The 26,757-nt window shown below is 43.0% G+C and overlaps 1 protein-coding gene across 1 annotated transcript; it reads right to left on the bottom strand.

Annotated features, from left to right (window-relative positions):
• Positions 1 to 26,315, bottom strand: casq1a (calsequestrin 1a). The gene is made up of 11 exons (XM_063218491.1): positions 25,904 to 26,315; positions 5,883 to 5,976; positions 5,429 to 5,529; positions 4,665 to 4,776; positions 4,183 to 4,256; positions 3,434 to 3,564; positions 3,152 to 3,197; positions 2,627 to 2,681; positions 2,136 to 2,236; positions 1,030 to 1,104; positions 1 to 670 (listed from the first exon to the last, which is right to left on the bottom strand). Exons 1-11 carry the CDS (start codon positions 26,144 to 26,146, stop codon positions 317 to 319), a joined length of 1,386 nt encoding a protein of 461 aa, XP_063074561.1. The 5' UTR covers positions 26,147 to 26,315; the 3' UTR covers positions 1 to 316.
• Between the last annotated feature and the right edge of the window lie 442 nt (positions 26,316 to 26,757).

Genomic DNA, 26,757 nt, shown 5'->3' with positions numbered 1-26,757 from the left:
TTGTGATATTTAATGACTAGATTTGCATAAAGAGAGTTGCTAACCTGTAATGTAGTGGGGCCAATGACAAATCAGGTGATTACTATGATTGTTCTCAATATAGGTATTGGATGGTTTTGATATTTGGATGCTAACGGTTGAACGTTGAGACGAGGGTAGACACTGAATCATGTAACACGAACACAACACAAGGTTTCAACATGACTTAGAACAACGAGCAACAAGGAGATTCTGAAAATGTTGACTGAAACTGATGCAGAACAAGAATTTAGTAACTTGTAACTGGATTGGTAATGTGAAATACAATGGTGAGATTTTAATAATCGTCATCATCGTCGTCGTCGTCGTCATCATCGTCATCATCGTCGTCGTCATCGTCGTCATCATCATCGTCATCGTCGTCATCGTCATCGTCATCATCGTCGTCATCATCATCATCATCGTCGTCGTCATCATCGTCGTCGTCATCATCGTCGTCGTCGTCATCATCATCGTCATCGTCGTCATCATCGTCGTCATCATCGTCGTCATCATCGTCGTCATCATCGTCGTCATCATCATCGTCGTCATCATCATCGTCATCATCCAACATATCCTCAAGCCACTCCTCCAGTTCTTCAGCATCAGGCATGTCTTCATCATCGTCCATATCATACCACTCAAACTCTCCCTACACAACAGATGCAAGTCACATTAGTTAGTGCTTTCTTTTCATGCTGAATGAAGATCCAATTGCTGTATGTTTAGGGATGTCACAATAACTGGGAAACTGGGAAACTTGGAAAAACTAGATGAAATTCTGACAAATTTCTGAAACAAAAACTGTGTGATAATACCGAAATCCACCAGTGTGGTTTTTTTCATAACATGACACCCCTATGTACAATTGAACAGATTTTGAACCATTTTCAATGGTCCATTTAGCAGTGGAAGAACAGTTTCATAGTTGGAATGAGCTGTCTTGATATCAATTGAGCATTTCTGATTCTAAAATAAAATAAAATCTATAAAATCAGAGAAATCACTTACGTCATCAATATCCAACACACCGATCTGGGGGGAGTTCAGGTCAATGTCGAAGGTCTTCTCCCAGTGGGCGACAAGCTATAAAAACCAAAAGTGTCTGAAATTAAATTAAGTTAGTGAACCTGACGAAGCACAAGAGAAACGCAGTGTTCACTAAATAAAAAAAGCAGCAAAATGAAGTCCACCAGTGTGTGGTGATTCTTCTTGTTTCCCTTGGATTACTGATGAGTGCACTTCACCAGCACCTGGAAACTGGCTGTGCATATGAGTCAGATCTTTGAGTATTAAATCAAGAACTATTTGTGTAATATAACAACGACATTGCTATTAGGCTATTCGATGATGAACTGCCTAGGTCGTTTCAAAACTCAACAATCTGTCTTTCCGACTTGTGCAAATGGATGTGGGCTTTGAATAAAATTCTCTGTACCTGGAACTAGTATTCAGATGTTAATTCTAATTCATTTTCGTCCATTAATTTTCCAATTCCTTATTGGAGGATAGCCCCTTGAGATGGGGCATCTTATTTTCCAGATGGTCCACAAAATATAGTCACAACAAATAAATACATTACGTAAAGTCAACAATGTGAAGCTGATAACCAAGGTGATCCATAACGTATCATTTATTTTCTTTCCAACTTCCAAATAAAGAGATGCTCTAATACTTTCTATCTGATTTTGTTTTGGGCCTCCCCCAGCAGGTCAAGATTAAACGTTCATTACAATATATTACACTTAGTTTTCATCCAAAGCAACTTACACTTCAACATTTTCTTGGCATTGGAGAAATGTGGGGTTAGGTGCCTTGCTCAAGGGCATTTCAGGCATAGATTGAGGTGTAGTAGGCATAGATTGAACTGTCAGTTGGGATTTGAACCTACAACCCACAGATTGAAAAACAAACTCTCTAACCACTAGGCCATGGCTGCCCGTTCACTGTCAAATCACCACACGGCTGCCACAAGTCAACATGTAGCCTAAACGTGTAGCCAGAAGAACATTCGTTCATCCTGCAATGGGTCATTTAATCATTTAAAGACTTTTATGAAGAAAATGAAAATGTTGCATAGTGTAGCTTTGAACTTCAAAGTGAGCCTGGTGTATTACCAATGGGAAGTCATCAGGGTCTATCCAGATGATGCTGAGGTCGGGATGGTCTGTGTTTTCTTCCGCAACCTCCTTCAGAATCTCCAGGAACTCATAGCCATCTGAAGGAAAAAGGCGGGAAACAGGTGCTGTAAACTAGCAAGAAAATATAGTCCTGTTTTGGAACTGCTCCTGAAATTGTTAAATATGCAGCTAAATGTACACTATCTACCATAATAAAGGCCATTAAAAAACTCAAGGTTACATGCTGTGTATGTTGCTGAAATAAGCTTGAATAATGTTCTGCACCTAAACGACTTTTTTGCTTTTTTCATGTATGTTTTTTTCATGTATGTTTTTTCATGTATACGACAGCACACCACAAAACATGCAAACCAAAAAATCAACGCTTATATTTTAGTTGAGTTGAGATATATAACTAAAGTCTATATTTCATGAATTAGTTGACATTGCTACAGATGAACCTCCCACCCCCATTCTCTTTTTGTTACCTGGGTCAGACTCCTCAGCGAATGCAATGATGTGCTCTCCATCGTCATCATCCTCCTACGGTATATGATAAATATAAGTGTAATGTTGGAATTAAGCTGCTGTATATTGCCCTAATGCCCAAAGCAAAAGGCAGTGATTGTGCAGAGCTCTCAACTGAGTAAAATTACGTACATTAAGATCATCCTGTTGTCCACCCCAAGTCATTTTAGGTACAGTAAGTTATTGACATGATGTTACTTTATATTTCTTTGCAGATCAATCAATTTATTTAGCTTGTGTAACATATATTTTGATATAGGCCTAAATGTAATTAAAATATATTACTATTTAGTAAATCATTTTCAACAACAATGCAATGCATACTGCTTTTTTGCATTGTAGGGCAGCATTATAATAATGCATTTACATGCCATTTGTTTCCTTTAGCAGTTGATAAAATGCGATGAGTAAAGTGTGACATAAACAAAAATGTATAATCACAATATGACTGTTGTAACCATTTGTGGGTGATCTAGTGTACGTACCCAGATGTCATACATGTTGTGTGGCTGCATTTTCCTCAGGGTAGGTCTAAGGCAGCAAAAAAGCAGGAGTCAGACCAACAACAAAAATACCCATTTAGATAAGGAGAACACCTCAACGACATCACACACACACACACACACACACACACACACACACACACACACACACACACACACACACACACACACACACACACACACACACACACACACACACACACACACACGCACAGCACGCAAAACACACAGAGATGCCCACACACACAATCTCATAAAGCATACCGGTCATTGTCTTCAATGAAGTCGACAAGCTCGTCTTCTGTGTAGGGCTTTCCAGGGATGGTGACGGGAGCCTCCATGAAGGGCTCATAGAAGTCAACCTCGTTCATCTTGAGTCCAAGAGTTTTGGCAACCTGAGAATAAATAGTGCATTTGGAGTGCCAGCTGTAACTTGTGCTGGTACAGATCTGTGCTCTTTGATTACAGGCTTACTCCATTTTAAACCAGAAACGCACTCAGAGAGTGCAGTCCTCCGCCAAAGAAGCTGCTCGATAGAATATGTGACTATGTTACACCCTATTTTTCCCCCAAGTCTAGTTAGAATTTGGAATGTCAAACTTTGCCCCATCCCACAATGGTGAAGAATCTTTAAAAAAAAAACCTGGATCCGGATTGTGATCTGGATCACCACCAAAATTGAATCACTTGTTCCTTGTGTCATTTCCAACAACTCCACAAAAATCCATCAAAATCTGTGCATAACTTTTTGAGTTATCCTGCTGACAGGTGTAAAGGTTTTGTTTTCTGTGGATATTATAGTCATGAATTGAAGAAAGTGAAACAATTGTCCAAGTGAACATGGTATTCCTTTAAAATGTAAAAAAATGAGGATGATAGAGGAAAACTTTGTTCTTTAAAGAAGGTTTTCAAGAACCATCAAGGAAACTTTAGGCTCTGAAGAATCATTACTGACCATGCCCAAGGCAGCTGATTTGTTACATCCAAAAGAGAAAAAAATATGTTATATTTACCTTTTCATTGAAGGTGGCAAAGAACTTGACATGGGGGTGGAACTCCTCTGCAGCATCCTCAAACTCATCGAAATCTGGAGTGTGTCAGAATTCATCAAATTATCAAATTCATCAAGTGATCTCATCAGAGGTTATTGATGCACACACACAACCTAAGGTCACTTCACTGCACCCAGGGGTGGAATAAAGAACAGACGTACTGGGCCCAGCCCCAAGGGGGACACAGGTTCAAAGGGGCCAGGACAAACCAAACTCTCCCAATCCCCTTTATGTCTCTCCCGTACCAGGTGGCAAGGTGTACAAGTTGAACCCCTAATAAAGGATACCCCCCCCCCCCCCCCCATGTTTTTATTCCCCACAGGAGCACCCCTCTCTTGAATCCACCCCTGATTGCACCACACAAAACCCCACACAGGATTATGTGAAGAGTGAGAATTTTCTCTTTTTTGTTGTTGTTAGTGGGACACGGCTTTAGTACATACGGTCAGATTTCGCATTCTTGAAGTAGCCCACCAGTTTGATTTCCTCTTCCAGGTTGAAGAAACCTTTCAGCTCATGCCTGTTGTCAAGGATTTCCACAGGGTCCTCAAGTAGCTGCAAAGTGGAGGGAATTGGGATCAGATAGTACAGGTAGCCTTTTGGCACCAGACAGAAAACTCAACCACATCATACCAACATATGAGACATTACCAAGAGTAGCAGATTAAGACTTGTTCATCACCATGAAATGTCAATAGTAAAAGTACACGTCAAAAAAGAAACACAGTTTCCATCCAACACAGGTAAGTTGTCTGAGTAACAAGTAGACCTGTGTACTACCTGTCTTGCGATCAGCTAACTCTGCGCTGGTTGGATCAAATTTGTGGTGAATTCCTGTTAGGTTTTTAGTGCTTTTCAGTAATAACACAGTAGGCTATACTGTATATACCCCATTAGGTGCAATGGACCAACTCGTGTAACAGCTGTGTAATATGACGTTAGTTTTGTATGTACACCATGACTTTACTTTTACTTTTACTTTTGATACCTCTGCATATTGTTAACAACAGTGTTTAGTAGACAGTCTGCATGAAAGCATTTTAATATTGGTGAAAAATTGGTTTTATAATTACAAACTGAGTAAGTACTGTGTAGCTTGGCTGTCGTTGTTTTTCGGTATAGATGCTGTGTAAGTGAATAAGACAAGTCACAGAAATTGTGATGCATTAGACCAAGAAAGAGGGGGGCATGCTTTCTCTCCACGTACGTCAAAGATGAATTCCACCAAGGTGTCCGCAGCAAGCTCCCCATCATACTCAATGACCTCGTCATCGACAAAGATATAGATGCAGTCTTCCTCATCCAGGTCTGTGAGATGGGGAGAGGGGGGCACACAATTTTTAAAGAGACTCAAAGTCAGGCTCTGCAGACCGGGACCACTAGAGGGAGTGTTTGAGCTCAGTTTGAGTGCAGAAGTAGGGCACTATTGGAGCATGTGGAGTGTACATTTACAAATGGATTCACATTCACATTCCGTCAGGGAGAGCTGAATGCCTAATGGCTTCTACCTTGCTCTTAGCAGTATACTGTAGTTCCTAAAAAACCTAGTTGATGTGCTGTGCACATGCATATGCGGCCCTATAAAAATGAACACACAAAGCACCGAGCATACTGTATAGCCTATGCTGTAAAACCACGAGGAAAAGTGAGGTTAGGCCTACCTAGTTTGGCGGCAACGGCACGGTCGGCCTTTGCATCAAGCAGGCCGAATCCTATATCTTCGTCATCGAGGTCTTCCAGGACTTGGGCTGCAAACTGCCAACACAAATGACAGTAAGTAACAGTCGCTCGTGAGACAGGTTCATTGAACTTTTTCGCAATTTATTAGGCCACTCTTGTGCCATTGTCTGATTTCAGTATGAAGCACTGCCTTACAAGGACCAAATTACCTACAATGTATCTTGTCAAAGTCATATAATATTTCCGATCAACTTTCAAGAGTGAAACCAGCATACAAATCTAAATGACTGTCAGGGTGGACATTAACGTGACTTCATGGTGACATAGCCCACAACAGTGATTAGTGGTATCCTTTGTATTGTCCATGATGCGTATTTGTTTGTTTTTTCTCCCTGCACACGAACAGTATTTGTGAGTGTGCTGAGGGTTAGGGTGCATGTCCAGATGAAGACTTCACTCCATAAAAGCCGGGCATTAGGAGCGCTGTCCATGCACTTTCTATATCGGAGTGAAACCCGACCCCCGTGATGGACGGGGGCATTCACCAATGGCAGTGTGGCATTTGTGGACGGCGGGCATGAGGAGAGGGAGGCTGAGTGAGTGCCAACTAAGCTGGAGTAATAGGGTTCTTGGGCGGCAACAGGTGCACTCCAGTGTTAGATGTCTAGTTACATTTTGTTAAGGAAATATGCCCCCTCCCTCTCTCTCTCCCTCCCTCTCCCCCATCCCCCTCTCTCTCTCCTTTCCATGTTATTTCCCAGCACTCCGGTTAATATTATATAAATGGTGGCCATACTTCACGATTGCCTTTACACTGCAATATAGCAACTGCTTGTCTTTTAGTAGGTTTCTGAAAGCCGAAGAGACTCACAGCATGACCACAGAGTAGGCTACCTACCACCTACAACACATGTAGACGAACTGACAAATCCAATTCAAGAATTGCAACAATGTGCTTTTTTTGGATGATTCGACCTTCAGATTATAAGAGACAGTAGTTGAACCAGGTGTGTGTATAATAAATGCAGTTTTTGTCAGCAGGAAGACAACACAAATGTGTCTTTTTTTACTGTATTTGTAACATCCTGTATTTTGCTGATGTTACCGTTACAGTTACAGTGACAGTTGTACCCTTGTCTCAGTCTTTTGGCCACAAGACTTGATGTACGACCGGTTTCTGTCATCACTTAGAATGGCTTTAGAATGGCGCTACACCGGAGTGTCCCTCTGTGTTGTCTGGCTGCAAGTAGGTGTCTAAGATGATATCAATGACCTCACTCACATACACCACTCGACTTCCTGCATTCTATATATTCACCCTTACTCACTCACCTCATTCATGCCCCCCATCTCTCTGTCCCTCTCTCTCTGTATCTTTCTCTGTGTACCTCTCTCTCTCTCTCTCTCTCTCTCTCTCTCTCTCTCTCTCTCTCTCTCTCTCTCTCTCTCTCTCTCTCTCTCTCTCTCTCTCTCTCTCTCTCTCAGGTCTGCTTTGAGGCCACATGGGTTACAATGAACTCATAAATGGTGTTCTGATAGACTTTTGTGAGGGACACATTGGAATTGACCTTTGATATTCAATGCTTTCAAAGTATAAAAAAACACTCTGCATACCCAACCAACTTCCACCGGCCCACCCACCGCATTTTGGCAAGCCCCCTCCGTCTTCTGACACAAGTGGTGCACACTGTACACTTGTACACTTGTGCCAGTGACTGTTGCTGTCCACCTCCCTCTACCTCCTCATCACCTCATCCGCAGGTCGCAGGCCTAGCCCAGGTATCATTTAGTCAACATTAACATGAAAACGCACTTAACGGTGGTGTAGGAGGCTGAGGGTCATGCCTATCTATTTAGCAGATTGTGTGCTAAACTCAGCTCGCAGGCTTTAGGCCAAGCGGGCCTCTGCTATATAAGGTATCCTGACAGAAGCCATGAGTCAACAAGAAGGGGGGAAATATTTGCCACGAAGGCCGCGGCCGAGAGGTTCAGGAGAGCTTCAGGTTCTTGTCAAATCAGAGTAAGGAGGGAGGGAGGTAAAGAGAGAGAGAGAGAGGGAGGGAGAGAGAGGCAGAGGGCAAGGAGAGAGGGAGCGAGAGAGGGAGGCAGGGGAGGGAGGGATAGGAGGAAGGGAGAGATAGGAAGGAGGGACATTTGATCCAGTCCAGCTCAAGCATGTCTTCACCCCTCCTCATCTCTCTCTCGGGTTACCTCTCTCCACTGTGGCGGGGCACACGGGAAACCTCCACCAACATCCAGCACCCAGCCCTGCCATAGAAGTGGGGTGGGGTGTGAGTGTGTGAGGATGGAAAGCTGGTGTGTGTGTGCGTGCGCTTTAGTGTGTGTGTGTGTGTGTGTGTGTGTGTGTGTGTGTGTGTGTGTGTGTGCGTGCGCTTTAGTGTGTGTGTGTGTGTGTGTGTGTGTGTGTGTGTGTGTGTGTGTGTGTGTGTGTGTGTGTGTGTGTGTGTGTGCGTGCGGTGGTGATGGGGGGGTAGATGTGGATGTGAATGTGTAGGCAAGAGGAAGAGGGGTGAGGTGTATGTGTGTGTGTTTGTGTGAGTGGGGAGTGGGGGGTGGATGGAGTATGTGGGTAGGTGCAAGGAAGCCGACGGGGGGGGGGAGGTCGACAAAGGGGTCAGTTGTCCTGAGCTCATGGAGAGGGGGGACCCCAAACTGGGTTTCCACTACATCGCATGTATTGAGTTGGGGGTTCCTTTCGGATGACTTTGTCCCAGGCCCAACCAAAGCTGTCAGCGGCCCAGGGTATGAGCATGACGGAGTGGGACAGAGTGAGAGGATGGCCTGTACTTGGCCATCTTTACTGACTCCTGCAGGGAAGGATAGTCGTCCCAGAGGTCTCGTTTCAGAGCCACGGGTCGAGCCAAACCCCAAGGCATCCCTATGACCTCATGGCGGCTGGAGGACAGCATTCTCAGTCTGATTCCCAGTTCATGGCTTGTTCATGTGCGGCTAAAACTCAACGGGAGACACTATATGTGTGCGTGTGGAAATCATTGCAGCTTACATATTGTCAGCGTCGGTGTCTAAACAGTCAATGCGTAACTTTAGTGGTTCATTTCCAAAATTGTACAAATCGGATAGTATATCCTTAGTTAACAGGTGTAATCTATTCTAAACTATTACACATATTTATTGGTCTGACCAGAGCAGGTTTTACAGCAAAAGATGTCTACAGCTGGTTATTCAAAATAACTGATTTACTGACATTGACATTGGTGGTGATTGTAAATGTTCATGAAATACACTCATCGGCCACTTTATTAGGAATACCTACTAAAACTGTTCATTGAGGCAAATTTCTGATCAGCCAATCACATGGTGGCAACTCGATGCATTTATGCATGTAGACATGGTTGAGATGATCTAATGCAATACAAACAGAGCATCATAATGGGGAAGAAAGATTATTTAAATGACTTTGAACATGGCTGTTGGCTGTTGCCGATAGGGCTTGTTTTGAGTATTTCAGAAAAGATCGATCTACTGGGATATTCACACACAACCATCTCTAGGGTTTACAAAGAATGGTCCGAAAAAGAAAAAAAATACAGTGAGCGGTGGTTCTGTGGGCAAAAATTCCTTGTTGATGGCAGAGGTCAGAGGAGAATGGCCAGACTGGTTTGAGCTGATAAGGCAACTTTAAGTCAAATAACCACTCATTACAACTGAGGTATGCATAAGAAAATATCTGATTACACAGCACATCGAATCTGGAGGCAAATGGGCTACAGCAGCAGAAAACCACATTTGGTGCCACTCCTGTCAGCTAAAAACAGGAAAATGAAGCAACAATTTACACAGGCTCACCATAAATGACAAGATCTGAAAAATGTTGCCTGGTCTGATGAGTCTTGATATCTACTGCAACACTCAGGTGGAATGGTCAGAATTTGGCGTCAACAACCTGAAAACATGGATCGACCCTGCCTTACATCAACATTTCAGGCTTGAGATATAATGGCATAAGAATATTTTCTTGGCACACTTTGGACCAATTAGTACCAATTTATCTTTGTTGGAATGCCACAGCCTACCTGAGTATTGTTGTGGGGAGTTCAGGCAGTTCTGAAAGCAAAAGGGGGTCCAACCCAGCACTAGAGAGGTGTTCCTAATAAAGTGGCCGGTGAGTGTAGGTGAGATGAGAGAATTTTGGGGAATAAAATATTACACAAATTGCACGCTGTGGGCCTCACAGACACAAATGTCATATCTTCATATGGGATGATGAGGCATGGTGCTGTAAAAAAATTCCAGCCAGTTAAATGTAAAAAAGTAAGTTGCCCTGCTGCCTTAAGTTTGTCAGTTACTGAACTCGAGGCTTAGCTCAACTCGAGGCTTTCTAAAGTTGAGCTAACTTAGGTGGGGGCCGGACAAGTGGGGGAAAAGTTCTTTCTCTCGCTCTCTCTCGCCCACACACACACGCGACGTAGCCTGTAACGAAGCTCTTTCCACTCTTCGCAAGACCTAATTCCAATTGACTCGTCTTGTTGAATACCAGCCAAACTCACAAGCTAGATAGCCAATAGTTTCGATTGTGCTGCTTGGAGATGAGGCATTTAAACTGTTACATTTAGGCAGCAAAGAGAAGACGGCGGTCTTCCCGGTGTAACACCCCAGCCGTTTTTTAATGGGAGCACTTGAGATGACTATGATCCAACTTGTCTTGAGCACCATCGTAGCGCAACAAATCGTTATCGTAAACATAGCCTAGATAATTGGTAATTACAACTCGAGGCTTAGCTCAACTCGAGGCTTTCTAAAGTTGAGCTAACTTACTTAAAGGAGAAATCCGGTGTAAAATGGCTTAAGTAGAGTTAGCTGAGGGCTAACTCTGGCCACATACCGTACCTTTCCTCCATAGCTCTTGGAATTCTGACTAGCGCTTGGAATTTGCAATGCAACGCATGTATGGAGGAAAGGTATGTGGCTTGCTTTTTTACATTTATCTGGCTGTAGTATTTCACGATATGGGTGCATATGCAGTCTAGACCTAATTCGAAACAATCTGGTTTCAGAAGTGGACACTCGACTGAAACTGTGTTACTCTCAGTGACTGAAGCTCTAAGGACTGCAAGAACGGAAGGACTATCCTCCGTCCTCATCCTACTAGACCTGTCTGGAGCCTTTGACACAGTCAACCACAAGATACTCCTGAGAATAGGGAAACATCATTGGGATGTTATTTTGGTGAAATATATATGTACTTTTTTTCTTTCCTTTTTGTTTGGCTTGATTTGGGACTTTGTTGTTTTTTTGGAGTGCCGCCTCTGTCATTGGCACCCTTGGGTGGTTCTAGTCACCGCCCACTACGCACCTGTCAGGTGCTTCTGAACGTTTTTTTTAAGCACCACCTACCCAGGTTTGCCATATTGACTCTGAAGAAGACGTGAGAACGTTGAAATGTTAGTCTTGGCACTTGCCCAATAAAACAAGTGAACTTCCACATCTGAAGATGCTCCGGTGACTCCTTTCTTTCCCTGCATCTACTAGTCCTTTCCCATGACGCACCAGATTGTGAAGTGCAGGAATGCGGTGGATATCTCTCTTCTCTACGTGATACTCCTGAGGATACTCATGGTATTCATGGATACTCATGGTCCACTCATGGTTCAACTCCTACCTATCTGGATGCACCTTCAGTGTGTCATGGCAAGGGAAACTGTCTACTACACACACCCTCTCCACAGGGATACCCCAAGGATCAGTGCTGGGGCCCCTTCTGTTTGCAATATACACCTCCTCCCTGGGACGTGTCATTCAAACACATGGGTTCTCCTACCACTGCTATGCTGATGACACCCAGATGTAGGCCTACCTGTCGTTTTGTCCAAGGGACACCACGGTTTTCTCTACCTGCCTCACCGACTTGTCAATGTGGATGAAGGACCACCACTTACAGCTAAACCTGTCCAAGACAGAGCTCCTGGTGATCCCAGCTAAAGAGTTATTCAGTCACAACATCATCCTCAAGATGGGCTCCAGCATTGTAACCCCAAACAAATTCGCCAAAAACCTTGGCATCATGGTTGACGACAAGCTGTCATGCTCCAACTACATTAACTCAGTCACCTGGACCTGTCGATTCCACATGTCCAACGTGCGGAAAATCAGACCTGTGCTAACCCAATATTCTATAGAACGACTGGTCCAGGCCACGGTCCTGTCCCGCGTTGACTACTGCAACTCACTCATGACAGATCTACCTGCTTGTGCGCTAAAACCACTGCAGATGGTCCAGAATGCGACGGCACGGTTGATATTCAATCAACCCAAAACGACCCATGTTATTCCCATATTTATTGAGTTGCACTGGCTACCGATCGCCGCCCGGATCAAGCATAAGGCCTTGACCCTTGCCTACAAAGCCATCGCAGGAACGGCCCCAGCTTATCTGAAGGACTTATTAAAGCCTTATGTTATTGGAAGAGAACTGCGCTCCTCCAACACAAGCCGTCTGGCTCTGCCATCCAGTCACTCTAGGTACTCCCAGTCAAGACTGTTCTCCGTTGTTGTACCCAAGTGGTGGAACAGTCTCCCAGAGGCAGCAAGACTAAGCACATCTCTTGCAGCCTTCAAGAAGCAAGTAAAGACTCTCCTCTTTCGTGACAATCTACTAGACTAATGTTTTAGCTGCCCTAGCCCCAGGCCAGACTCTTGACATGATGTGTGCGTGTGTGTGTATGTGTGTGTGTGTGTACTCTACTTAAAAAACAAAAAAACAAAAAATGAACTTTTCTTTGCATCTGCACTTGTTCTGTATATTTCCTGTGCAGTTTGTATTTGCTAGTGATGTTGGATATGATTATGTCGCTTTGGTTATACAGCGTCTGCCAAATGTAATGTAATGTAATGTAATGTAATGTAATGTAATGTATTAATTATTTCAAAGCACAACATACCACATTCTTCGTTCTGAGTTCACCATATGTCACCGCTCATCATCTGACTTCCGCACTTTGAAAGATTATTACACTGTGAAAGTATTGGAAACTAATAACTTACCTGAAGAAGGTCTGAACGATCAAAACGTTGCGAGCAATAAAATTGCAGGTGTAATGGATATTGACTTACTGACTTACATACAACCCACCTGTTCATTGAGGTGTGGAAATGTGTTCTACAGTATATAGGCTCCTCTTACATATTCTACATGTCCAACGTATATGGGCAGGAATGGCTACACGTCAACGACTGGAACCAAGTCACAGCTTTTCCTCTTTTTTTTCGTTCATTCAGTTTGATTTTTTGTGGGTTTTTTCAAAGGTGTAGTCACAGGTGTAGGAACAGTCCACCCTTTTTTGATTTTCACATATTTGCAGTATTTCCAAGTATTCATGAATGTGCATATAATTTTATTCTCAGCTTGTTCAGCACTTAGATTTAGTGGATCAGAATTATTAGCATAGCTTAGCATAATCACTGGAAGTAAATGGGAGCATTAGCATCAAGCCACAAGTGATCACAGGCTGGGATTAAATAGCTGAATTTGCACTCTGCTGAATGTTACATTCATTTTGAAGTAGTTTATAAGTAAGTACATTTGATTATGTTTTGTTTGCTCCTATAGACGTGCATTGCTGCGTTTAGTTTGGCTATACTGCTAAACTAGGCAATACAAGGGTGGTTGACAAGACGCCCTGTTTTTACGTAACATTAGTTAAAAACCTACAAAGTTAATATTTTTCCTCTTGAAAACAAATGTAAATGAAAGACGATGTGGTACATAATGTTTCATATTAGTCAGATGAGAAGAAACATTTTTGTCCAGATTTATGGAAAGGTTTATATGTGAAATGACTGTGTGGTGTGACTGTAACATTAATACAACCTGGAATATATACAGCTATAAAATAAACCAACAACATTTTGAATCATTTATAAAGCATTTGGCATGATTGCATAAATATTAACCTGATATTAGAAAATATGAATGTGAAAAAAACTCAATACAGTAATATTAACTACAAGTTCAATTTCGTAACACAAATTGCGTCCAGCGGGGTGACATGTAAGTCAGGTTTGTGGACGGGCAGCTACAAGGCCAACTACAAGGGTCTTAAAGACAGGCTCCTAACCAGTTATACCTCAGTTATTGGAGAGTGGTGTGGAAGTTTAAGGTGACTATTAACCTCTTAATATGTCTACATATTGCAATGTTTCTGTCACACAATGCTTAGGTTCATTTATGGTGTCCCGTGGTGTGACTGCTCTTATGGAAGGAAAAAACGTTATTTTATGAGTGAAAACACATATTAAGGTTGAACACAATATCATTATCTAGTAAGCATGAGCTCAGAGGTCAGTCACAAATACAAAAGGATTAAAATGGCCACAATGCAGTGAGTTTCCTGTGGTGTGACGTTATGTCCTGTGGTGTGACATGCTTAGGCATTGTGTTACTCAATCCTTACTTATTTTTCATGTATCATGCAAGGATATAAGGGTGATTCTCACGAAGCTAAAAAAAACAATGGCAATGACTTTTTAATGGTTAAATATGACAGGGATTCTTTTGATAACATACATGACTGTAGAGCAAGACGTGTACTTTGTGGCACACTAGTTCATTTAAAAAAATATTATTTTTATTTTCCACTTTTTATGCATTTTATAGGCAAATTCTCATTACCGAAATGTGTCCTGACCAAAATTTCTGGTCTTTGAATTGGGGAAAAACATAATAAAACGTTTAAAAATGCATAAATGACACTACAAGAGCGTTAGTCTATGTCCGAAGTTTCATTAAGTGTTCCTTGTTGGCAATTTAAATAATGAACACTAATGAATATTTCAAGAAAAGATCATGTCCCCAAGTTTTTCTTCTCATTACCGCAAGATATTTCAGAACTACAATTAAAAGCCATCAGAATTTCAATATGAGCTGAAACTACCTCCAATTCATCTGTACTAACAGGAGATTCAAGATGGCTACATGATTAGTCAGCCTTATTGTTTTTGCCTGTAAAATGTCACAATTTGTCTCAAAAATATGCAAATACGACAAAAGTGGTTCTCATTACCGAAATCAGTCAATATTTCGAAATGAAAAAGATTTTTTCATTTTAAACTTGCTTGGTAATAGGGTATTCCTTTTCAGAATTCAACAATGGTCATGAATTAGCTATGTCATAATTACTCAAGTTACAGTTAGCATTACTGTGCTGAGCCATCTCATTACCGCAATACACATTCTCATTACCGCAATGTTTTAAGTACCTTTCGGTAATGAGGATTGTCAATTTCGGTAATGAGACTCTATGGTGATTTACATTTAGAATATATTTCCTTGACATATATGTATTTCGCTTTTTTTTTTTATTTACATTTTTAAACATGCAACTGCAACCTTAAATACAAATTATATTTTTGCAGTATAAATATTGTCACTATGTCACTTAATTATAGTTAAAGCACTTAATGAAAGTGTTAAGTGAAATTGCCTCCATTTCAGGTTGAAATATCCAATTGTATTGAATCGGTATTCGATATACAATATTGCAAAGCAAAAGTAAATGCCTAACATATGCAATAGTTCCTTCATCTAATGGGGGTTGTCTGTAAAAGTGATCATCTCCCTATACATTACATAGGCTAAATTGAGTGGTCATATAGGTGTTGTTCATAGACCATTTTTCTGTTCTCATCCTTTCTGGCTAATGTTGTGGTAACATTTACATTTTTTCCCACCTTGGAAGAACAATAATCGACTATGGGCCAGAAACCCTGTTGTGAGAGTTAATTGAGAGTAGCAAGTCACAACTTAATTCTTGCTCACATGCCAACCCGTGAATCAATATTCTGGCTGTTTCCACCCTCGAAATGTGGTCTTTTGATGTAAAAAATGATCAAATTGCCTTGTGATGTCACCCAATGCAAAGGCAATTGCAAACAATGAAGCCAGCACTTGCAGTGAAGTTGTCAGATTGCGTAGATGGCAAAAAGGGAAAAAGTTGGGAGACAAAATCGACTCACTTCAAGTCTATGTGCTTTTCCAGAAATTGACAGGTTTTTTTGCTTCCTGTGTTTGGTTGTCATACCCTCATTTGTAGTGGGTTTGAGTATTTATCCTTTTTATCAACTTGACTTCCTTACAAAATCTTTGTGGTGTCACAAAAGGCTTGGCATTTGAAATAGCAGTGAATAGGCCTTTTTAGCGAATTCAGTGTGAAGCAGTTTTTAGAATATTTCAATCAAAACTAATAAGAAGAATCATTTGGAGGAATGCTGTAGTTGCCTTTACACTTTCCCAAATTAGAAACTGCTTATGCATGTTGTTTCCTTTAGCAAGGTTTCAGCTCCCATACTCCGATCCTTTAGCCATGCTCAAACACCCATGTACCCATCTTTTAGTCATGCTGTGGGTTCTTGATGTCCTGGGTAAGTGGAGAGGCAACTGGATCAAAACAGCCTCAAATGCACTTTGCACTGGTTTAGCTGAAAATGCCCATTCACAGCAATTCAAAATTCCAAGTCTATTGTGCCACCCTTTGACAAGTATCAAACATGCTAGAAAAAATGACAAGGAAGTTAAGGTAATGCAACGAACAATACTGCAAGGGAAGAGCAGGATTTTGCAACGTTTTAATTCTGTTTCATGTACCCTATACTAATTAGGGGCATGTTGATATTGTCCTGAAAAACCAAACATTTTTTCTTTTTCAAAAATGTGAGTGAAGTGAAAGCCCACTTGGGAAACTACAACTCCCATTGTCGTGATCCAGCACTTCACAGCACACACATGAACACTGCACACAACAGAATGGCATTTTATGCCTCACCCGCATTTATGCCTCATCCCCAATAGTGCCAGAACGGGAGCAGTACTATGCTCAGGGTACCTCAGTCATGGAGGAGGATGGGGGAGATCACTGGTTAATTAAGTTACTCCCTCCACCAACCTGGCGGGTCTGGAATCGGGAGTCTGATGACCTAACCCATGACTGCCCATTGATGTGCAAATGTGCAACACAAGCAGTTAGTGGTGTTCAGTGATATTTCATAGCACATAACGTTCATTGTGAATTCCGGCTTTGGTCCGGACAGCATTATGGTGATACTGTACCAAAAATGTACCGAACTGTGACCCTAAAACCAAGGTGTACCGAACCCGCATACCATACAAGCTACTGTAGTCATCTCTTGTTCCTTCTACTACCTACTTCCTAGTTGCCGGTGCGCGCCGAGTCAGAAAAAAAAGTCCAGTGCACGGCCTCGCACTGCGACATGATTTTCCTTCTCATGACAAGATTTAGATTTCTGGTCCACCATAGATTTTTGACTGGAGAGATCAGTGGTGGAGTTGTGATGTCATATTCAGGGTGGGGATGAGGAGTGGGATGTATCAGGGGTCATCAGGTGGCTACCCTCTGGTGTTTTGATGATGGACTAACTTTAACTTCAGAGTGCACCCCTTGGCCTTCGCCCCTTATACTATGATGTTACTTTGGTGCCCAGGAGGGGCCTCGCCTCTTCACCTACTGCAGGGGTGGGGAACCTTTTTTTCATTCGAGGGGCCTCTTCAAATTCATCTGAGGGCCGTAAAAGTTCTCAGAGAGCCGTATTAAGAACACAAACCAGGATTTCCCCCTGCACATTAGGCCTATATGGAAGGCAGCCACCTTAAAACAGACCCCACCTTCTCTAGTTTTAATTGTATTGCAAATGTATTTTGTTAGATTCCTTTACAAAATATGTCATATTTCATTTGAAGCGGCATAACATTTAAATTATATCGGGGGCCTGATTAAACTTCCTCAAATGGCCCTCGAGACAGGTTCCCCACCCCTGACCTATGGTCTTTGGCTGGGTTAAGTCTTGAATCCCAATATCCTTTAGTAGCTTAATGAACGGTTTTATATAGAATATATTTATAATAATTTGAGGTGTCATTTGATTAGTTCTGCCCTGGAGACTCTGTCATTGTGCTAATAATAATAACAAATCACATCATTTACTAATATTTGTCTTTAGTTCAATTTATTCCTCCTTATTCTCATTACCGAAAACTCATTCTCATTACCGAAACGTATCCCTCATTACCGAAATGAGCACTTAATTGGAAAAAAAAGTACTAAAGGAAAACTGTATTCATGTATATTTTTATGAACACAGTACCTTTCATGTTTCTTTCACTTCAGTATATTTTTGGACCGAAATTGTAGGTTTTCACTGATTTATTCTAAAATTAAAGAGGAAAACAAATGATCCTATTGCGGTAATGAGGTAAAATGGTAAAATTCTTAAACTACAATAATAAGAAAAAAATATTTTTTGAGTGTTTTATGTAGCCCCTAGTACAACTATCAATATTCAATGAACAAAACTGCAAGAACAATTAAGTTTCCTAATACATTTCATGAAAGAAAAAAATTGCGGTAATGAGCATTTTAGCAGACATGGACTTTTAAAACGTTAGAAAATGTGTTTTAAATAGTTGTCAGGTAAGTTGATATTATTGTGCTTAGTAACTGTACACTTTAATGTAACCGATTCAAAAAGAAATTCAATCAAAAAAGCATTTTGAAAAAATGGTTGTCAAAACACCTTTGTTGCGCGTTTCGTGAGAATCACCCAGAAGGATACCAGGAGATTTAGCCTATTTGTCACATTCACACAATTATTACAAATAATACAGTGAAACCATGCAGTGAAATCACAGTTGTCTGCCTCTACGATGCATAAGCGTGTGTGGGTGGGGATGGGGGTGCGGGTGGGTTGTAGTGTGTTGGGGGGGTGGGGGTATGGGAAAGGAACAATAGCAGAAAGAGCATTGGGGGTATGTTTGTGCAGAATACTAATCATTTTATTGTTTTTTTTTTGTTTGTTTTTTTTTTAATCATTTTATTGTATCTTACAGAAATGTCACACCAATGATGTCACACCGTAGGACACATTTTCCCAAAAATGGCAAGAATTAGGCGAAATTCCACGGACTACTGACATCCCCATTTTTTTCTTTTTTTTCCAATTTTTCCACCCATTTTTTCAGGAATTGGAATATGTTTCCTCCTTTAAGCGTGTTACGGCCTTAAACGTCAACCACCCACAAACACTTAGACAAATATGCACATGATATGCGCATTCATGAATAATGCTTAGAAATACTGCAAATTATGTGAAAATCAAAAAGGGGTGGTCTGTTCCTTTAACACTAAAGAAATGTTTAAAAATAATTATTTTATGGTTCTTTGAAAATAACAAGCCACTAAGATCTGTCCGTATGCTTAAGACTCATACATCCCATCTCTAGCTAGCCATGAACCCTTGCTCTAAGGACAAAGGCTAGAATGTACCCAATGCTGTATCTTTTGGGGTTAGCCACTCGCTCGCACACTCCCTATCCCATCCCCATCCAATCCCATTCGATCCCAGTCAGTGCCATTCCCTGCCCTTGCAAATGTATCTATAAGGGAAGAAAGATGATCTTCAGGAGCTGCTTAACATCCCGAGAAGCACAAACAACCTCAGCCGATGCCGATGCTGACTATATTTAGCTGCTGAGAGCCAGAGAGGACACCGCCGGCCCGGCCCGGGACTATTTTGGCCAGGTGCAGCACTGGTGACACTGGAGTCCCTGGGATCTGCTGACAGGTACAGTACCAGCCGCTCCCTTCTTCTGCTAGGCATCGGCCGGCTTGGCTACGCTTGGCTCGGCCTGGCTTGGCCTGGTTTGCCAGTGCTGCAGGGGGATGTGTCTGCTGTGTGTTGCTAGTAACCCCATGTAGCCAGTCCTCTGCTCTGCTCTGCTCTGCCAGATCCCCGGTACAGTACCAGACCCAACTCCTCATCATCTGTCATACGCCAACCCCCTTACCCCCTACCACACACCAACACCACACCCCACTCCACGCCCTCTTGGGTAACCTCTGACACACACACACACACACACACACACACACACACACACACACACACACACACACACACACACACACACACACACACACACACACACGCACCCCAAAATGATCTCATACTTGTACATGAGCGGCCAGCCGCCTGATTTATGTCCCCCTGCTAAGGCGAACAAGCTCTGGCTCACGTATGTGCCGTGCAGATGTACCGGTATTGGGCCACACGTCATATGAGACCGCGTCAAATATGTTCCTCGGGTGTAACTTGCCACATAAGCACGGCATGATCGCAGAATTCGCCCACCAGTGCACACCCATATAGAACTGATGATTCCACTGGGATCAGTTCTGTGAACTTGCTGAACTCTGGACTTTGGTGTAAATGCCTGCATAGCAACACACTTGTCAAAGTTATAGTCTGACTGACAAGAACTATGATGATTTTATATCAAATCCATTTCGGACGTTCATTTCTCCTGTTACATATAGGAGGAACCACGTGGCATGTGGCTCAGAGATCAGTTATGCAATGTGCTACCTATTTATACCACTTAATACTAAAACCAAAATTAACACGCATGCCTGGTCTTTACATCAAAGCTGAACAGAAACGCTTCGTTCCCGCTCCATGCCATTAATTATCTGTCCATCCACTATCACTCTGATTTATATTAATTTAGAATGTAACGTTCACATTTATAGTCCACTTGCATTCCTCCAAAGACATGCAAAGAAATATTGACCTATTACTTTGCATGCACATTCTTGAACAGAAATTCTAAAAAGAGATTATTGCTCTCCAATAGTTTTGCTGCACATTTCTGGCAAATATGCCCACAAAACTAACTCCGCTCACTCACCAAGACTTTCCTGTACTATTGGCTACACTAGCCGTGTTATGCTTTACCTACTTTGTGTTGATTCACACATTTGCTGTATGTCCTCTTTTGGAAGTCACTTTTGATTTAAAAAAAAACATCTGCCAAGAGTATTGCAATGCAATATAATTTGAAAGAAGTGTAATGTAAAGTTCACACAGACAGTTCCTACTCGAGTATATATTGTATTTCCACGCATTAGATACTGTACAACCTTCTGAAGGGAAACAGGTGTCCACGTGCTGTGCCTCCAAGGTGTGCGTCAGGCGTGACACGATTCAAAACCAGGGGGGTGACAGCACGGCCAAACAATTATCTAACCTTCTGACCAGCAGGAATGCTGCCTGGGCTTTAAGTGACAGGATGACTGGGTGACTTATGGCCTTCTATTTGAAGGATTCCTGACAGTTTACTCTTTTCTGTCCGAGAAAACAGATCAGACCAATCAACAAAGGGGGCCATGTGACAACACAGTTGACAAAAGTCTGAAAATGTTCACTCGTTACACTGCATAGGGGACTCTGTGGGGAACATAACGATGCATACTGTACCCCGTAGTGAGCAAGTGCCCATTTTGAACATGGTCAGCATAGCAATTAATTGAATAAACTGAAAAGGCTACATGCTGTAGCAGCTTTATGTAATTAAGTGTAAATTGAAATAAATGATAGAAGTCCGCAACACTGTTAATGCTCCCAGTTGCACTTGAGAAAGGACGAAGATCCGAAACGTCGTGCAAATAAATCACTGGAAGCATTAATAATGTTGCGGAATTCTATCATTTATTTCAGTTACTCTATTTTGTCCAGCACCTGTACCACTGATGTGCGCGCATTCTCCACCTTATTAAGTGTAAATTGACATCCTCCTCCATGACTGAGGTACCCTGTGCATGATACTGTCCCGCCGCACTGTTCCAGTCACTGTGCCATTGGGGGCTGCCCCCTCGCACGGTTGAGGCATAAAATGCAATTTCGTTGTGTGCAGTGTGCAGTGAAGTGCTGTGGAGTGTGCAGTGAAGTGCTGTGGAGTGCTGTGTCACAATGACAATGGGAGTTGGAGTTTCCCAGGTGGGCTTTCACTTTCACTCATCTTTCCAATCCAATTTATCCATCCGGGTATTAATTGTAGACCATAGCAGCCAAGGCTGGACTGGGAGACAATCATTTTTATGTGTCTCCTTCTCTCTAACAAAAAACCCCCAAAAAAACAGCATCGGCCCCTGAAGAGTCTGCCCACCAAGAAATATCCTGTATGCCGTGGAGGAACAATTACATTCAGGGCCCCAGGGCAAGACTCTGATAGGGCCTCCCATACGGCCTGCCAAGGTCACAATAGGGTGGCACATCCAATACAGGAGGGCCCTGGGCCCCAGGGCAAATGCCCTGCTCGCCTCCCTATAGCTCCGCCCCTGCCTGTATGCCAGATTACCGGTCCAGGCCTGATTAAAGTAGGCTAGGGTTGTTGGAGGGTTGTGTAGTTCGAGGTAGCTACATGTATGGATCCTGAAGCTTGGAACTATCTATCCTCTCCTGTCCTTTCCCTATCCAAACCCTGTGTCCCCCTGAACCACTCCACCATTGCTCATACTATTGCTCATCAGGTTGTCTGCAGAGGAACAGCTGGCTCTCTACTAGTCCTCCAACAGGCATGAGGGCACAACGATGTGTACACACACACAGCAAACCCAGGCGTCGGTATTAATTAGTGATGGGAGACAGAAGAATATTGGCAGTATAAAGTGGCATGTTTCTCCGTACAAGGTCAAAACCATGTCCACATTCACAGTATTTGACTCATTACAGATGTACAGTAGCTCATTATACCTTGAACTTTGTAATGTGGCACAACATTTACTTGTTCGCACAGTAATGGCAATGTCAGGCCTGTTTGCTGAAACACACATGCCACTGCCCAAAAAAATGCATGGAAGTGATTTGTGAAATCCTCTAACCAAAAAACGTATCACCGCCAGGAACTTTACTTGGGCTCCATTCATTCAAACAGGCTTCACACAGGGCTGGATTGCACCAAAACAAGGCCCAGCAGGCATAATATTTGTGCGGGCTCCTCAATTTTGGGCCCGTCTCGAAGAAAATGCAAAAGCCTATTAGCACTGGCCCCTGAGGACTGGGACATGCCCTCTATACCAGCACAGACGTGGGTTCAAATCTAGTTGCATGACAACTTGCACAAAACACAAGCACAAAATACCAAGTGACATCCATCCAGCAATCCTTGGAAAACAGTCCTAGCTCATCCCTTGGAAAGGTTTATGAGTATGGATATGTTTCATGTCTGAGAGTCTGCATGTACTGTTAATATGGCTTTTTAAAATGCATAGGCCTATGTAATATACAGTGCATAAGCCTATGGAAACACTTATGTCCACACGTTGTATTGCCTAACTAATGACTCAGCTCAAGGCTTGCTTGTTTTTTGTTTTTCTTTTGGCTTGGTCTCCATCATCCGTTGACCTGTGACCGTTTTACAGGGACAGAGGTATCCCTATAGTTGACAGCGGGCCAGAGATAGCCGTGGAGTCGCATGTCTGCATGAGTCAGCAGGTGGGGCTCTGGCAGGCTGGTAGGCACGCTGGACTGAGACAGACCGAGGTGTGCGCAGGGCTGACCTGGGCAAGAAATAGTGCCTGGGCACTTTTGGCTTAAAGGGGCCCCTCATAATTAGCGGTGCAGAACTGACTCACCCGGTGGGCCCCGCACCCTTATGGGCCCTAATTTCAGAAATGTAAAAGGTTTTTGTTACATTTCTGAAAGTAGGAGCCCAACGAGGGTGCAGGGCCAACTGAGAAATTCCCGCTATGCCAGATGGCCAGTCCAGCCCTGGGTGTTCGGTGCTGTGACGGCGACCCATTAGGTCTCCAATGTATGAAATAGATATGAAAGACACTCGGACAGTCAGCAGTTGCTGCCACCCGCCACCAGCTCCCTCTCTAGCCCCATCCACACATACAGGCTCACAGACACACAGACATGGTCGTACACCGAAATTAAAAACAAGCCTCTCATGTTTCAACAAGGACCAGAAAATATTGCCGTCTTGTGTAAACAGTAGTCAACAGTGTGTGGTGCCAATGTGGTTCTTGTGTGCGGCATACAGTACATTCAGTTGGTCTGGTAGCTTTAGCCAGGACTAGGAAATGTCTGTAGCATGTATTCTGCCATTGCACCCTGGGCTATAGCTCTCTGTATTCATTGCACTGTAAGTCTCACTAAAGGAGAGTGAAATGATGATGTTATGCACTTCATACATGAGTCCCCGACATCAGTGGTATTCACCAGGTAAATTACAAGCTCACTCAAGCCCATTGAAACTTAGAGCTACTGTATAACGATGCTAATACAATGCCCATTCACATTGAGAGGTGAGTGCCCGCAATGTTAGTGCAAGTGAGCACATCTGCATGGTATGGTCGCATCAGAGCAATTCAAACTGGGTCGTTGTTCTGATATGATTTCCCCCCCCCAAAAAACAGGGATTTTACAGATATGAGAGGTAGTATTCTTCTTCTTAAAAATAATTTCTTTCTATAATGTATGCTGTCCATTCACAAATCTTTTTCATGTATACTATTCATTAGGACTTTGAAACATACACTTTTCATGCATGAATAGGTGGATCTTCTCCAAGTGTGCCACTTTGAATTACCAGACATATTTGGCTGCAAAATGTACTGTCAGACCAGTAAATATTAGTTAATTAGTCAATAAATATTCATGAAAAGGTTGCAAAATCTCATCAAACAGGTATTGAAAGATCTCAACAAACCAGATATTCACAGTTCTATCTTTAGTCATGATCAGGCCCTGAGGTAACCCTCTCATGACTGTAAAGGTCTCAATCTCACAGCCAACTTCACAGATAACTGTTGGAGCATGAACGAGTAGGTTAAAGTCTGCACTTTCAAAAATGTCTGACCTGGGAGCAGGAGAACCAAATGACAGAATACTAAGATAATACGATAAAAATGTCCACTTAAACCAGGATTCTTCTGCCTTTTTTTGCACAAGTAAAGTCAGAAACATGATGCAAAACATCAAAAAAGTGGGAGCAGAAAAATACTAGTTTTTTCCTTTTTTAACTATTGGAGCACGGTCATCAGGCCTGAAGTGGTAATGTGACATTTCCCTCTGGGCCGATAGTTCATAGGGGCCAATACTGTTGGTTTTTTTTGTCATAATCTGGCCCGCAATTTAGAGGGGACCACATGTGCAAAAATGCTCGGGCCTTTTTTTGGTCCTTGTCCAGCCCTGATGATCACTGCAGAATGTACAAGATCTGTAGCTAAATATACCACACAGCTACAATGTCTAATCTTATTTTATTTGTCCTACAAGGTCATGTCAAATGTCTATCTGGCCCACAGGGCCAATTTATTTGGTCTGCAAGATCAAACTGCAAGATTGTGATTTTTGCCCACTGTGAATTTGATTTCGACACCCCTGGTCAACAGAGTTAGGCCGTGCCTACCATTCAGCAGGGATTTCCTCTTTTAGATGTTATCAAACATACTAATTGGAATTTATCTGTTTGGACTGCTTTGCTGTACAGCAGTGGTCTACAATATTTTTTCTCCAAGGGCCAAATTATGTAGAGCAAATCATGCTGAGGGCCAAACAAATCGCCTGGCTGTAAGGCGACAGATGGAATACACACGTCTTCATTTGTTCCTACCTCATGATGGGCCAAATGTTTGCTATGCCCGGGCCGGATCTGGCCCGCGGTCCTCTGATTGGAGACCACTGCCGTACAGTATAATCTCCTGGTGTTTTAGATACTGAACTGTACTGTGACTCCTCCAGCTCGAGTACGCATGAATGGCACATCTGTATCTTGGCACCGTGCACCTCAGCTGCATCAATAAGCCGGCCAGCCAGATAGACAGACTGCCCCCCTCCCCATCTATCGCCCTCACTCCCTACTCTCCATCACTCTATTTTTTTCTGAACCTTTTTTATGACAGGGAAGAGCCTCATTCATCCAGGTCAAGTTATCCAAAAAGTTCAGAGGTAGGCAACTGGACTTCCTATTTGAGCTTGAAAATGTCTCATTCTCACTCTTTCCAAAGTCTTCAAACTGTTCATGGGAAGCTCTAAGTCCAGCAGCCTGCTAGCTAGCTAAACTCTTTGGATAACCCCAAAATTGTCACCTCTGCTCCCACGGTGAGTGACCCTCCCGGGCCAACCTGACCCGACCCACCCTACCTGGCCCACCACAAACCAGACCCACCTCAAGTGCAAGCTCCTCAATCTCAAACTGCTTCTGGGCGGCGCGGCTGTTCCCGACGTGCTCGTGGTGGTAAAGCACAAACACGTCGTACTTCTTCATCACAGACCTGTAGTTCTTGACGTTGAGGTCGACGACGCGGTCCCGTCCGTCATACTCGGGTACGTCCAAGCCGTGGTGGCTGCCCTGGGAGAGATGCCCCAGGGAGGCCACCAGGAACCCCACCAGCACCCAGCCCCACTTCATTGTGCTTCAGATGAACGTCTCGGGCGAAATTATTCCACCGCAAAAAAAATATGCAAGGCCGAATGCAAGAAAGGAAAGGAAGAAAGAAGCAGACCCAGAGAAGAGCAACGCCAAGTCCTGAGCCCCCCAAGAGAAGACCCCCTGACACAGAGAAGTTGTAAGGGGGGCAAAGACACTTGAAGGGGAGGGCTCTGGTGTGTGTGTGTGGTGGTGGGGGTGGGGGATGGGGTGGAGACGGGGGGTTAAGGGTGTGTGTGTGTGTGTGTGTGTGTGTGTGTGTGAGAGAGAGAGAGAGAGAGAGAGAGAGAGAGAGAGAGAGTGAGGGTGTGGGAAAATATATGGGAAGGGCAAAGGAGCGGGTGGCAGTTGTGAAGACAGGAATGATGAGGGGGTAGAGAGACATCGAGGTAGACAAGTAGAGGGAGGGTGAGAGAGAGAGAGAGAGAAAGAGGGTGAAAGATATAAAGAGAGACGAAGAGAGAGATAGCTAGAGCAAGGGAGATGATATGGCCGGGCCAAAGCAGGATTGGCATGGCTCGTAGATGACGCCAGGGCTACTGTAACGGGGGAAGACAAATGTGGTGGAAGTGAAACTAGAGAATGCCCTGCAG

The sequence above is a fragment of the Engraulis encrasicolus genome, chromosome 16 (assembly GCF_034702125.1).
Source record: "Engraulis encrasicolus isolate BLACKSEA-1 chromosome 16, IST_EnEncr_1.0, whole genome shotgun sequence".
Classification (NCBI taxonomy): Eukaryota; Metazoa; Chordata; class Actinopteri; order Clupeiformes; family Engraulidae; genus Engraulis; species Engraulis encrasicolus.
Note: the sequence above shows the minus strand (reverse complement) of the source record. Positions and strands in the feature narration are given on the sequence as shown.

Bases quoted from the DNA above. Each gene is read 5' to 3' on its own strand.
- casq1a (XM_063218491.1), bottom strand. From the start codon at position 26,146: ATGAAGTGGGGCTGGGTGCTGGTGGGGTTCCTGGTGGCCTCCCTGGGG. The intron at 3,565-4,182 runs GTAAATATAACA...ATTTATTCTCAG, and splicing joins TTGCCACCTTCAATGAAAAG to GTTGCCAAAACTCTTGGACT. The intron at 2,682-3,151 runs GTACGTACACTA...CATATACCGTAG, and splicing joins ACAACATGTATGACATCTGG to GAGGATGATGACGATGGAGA.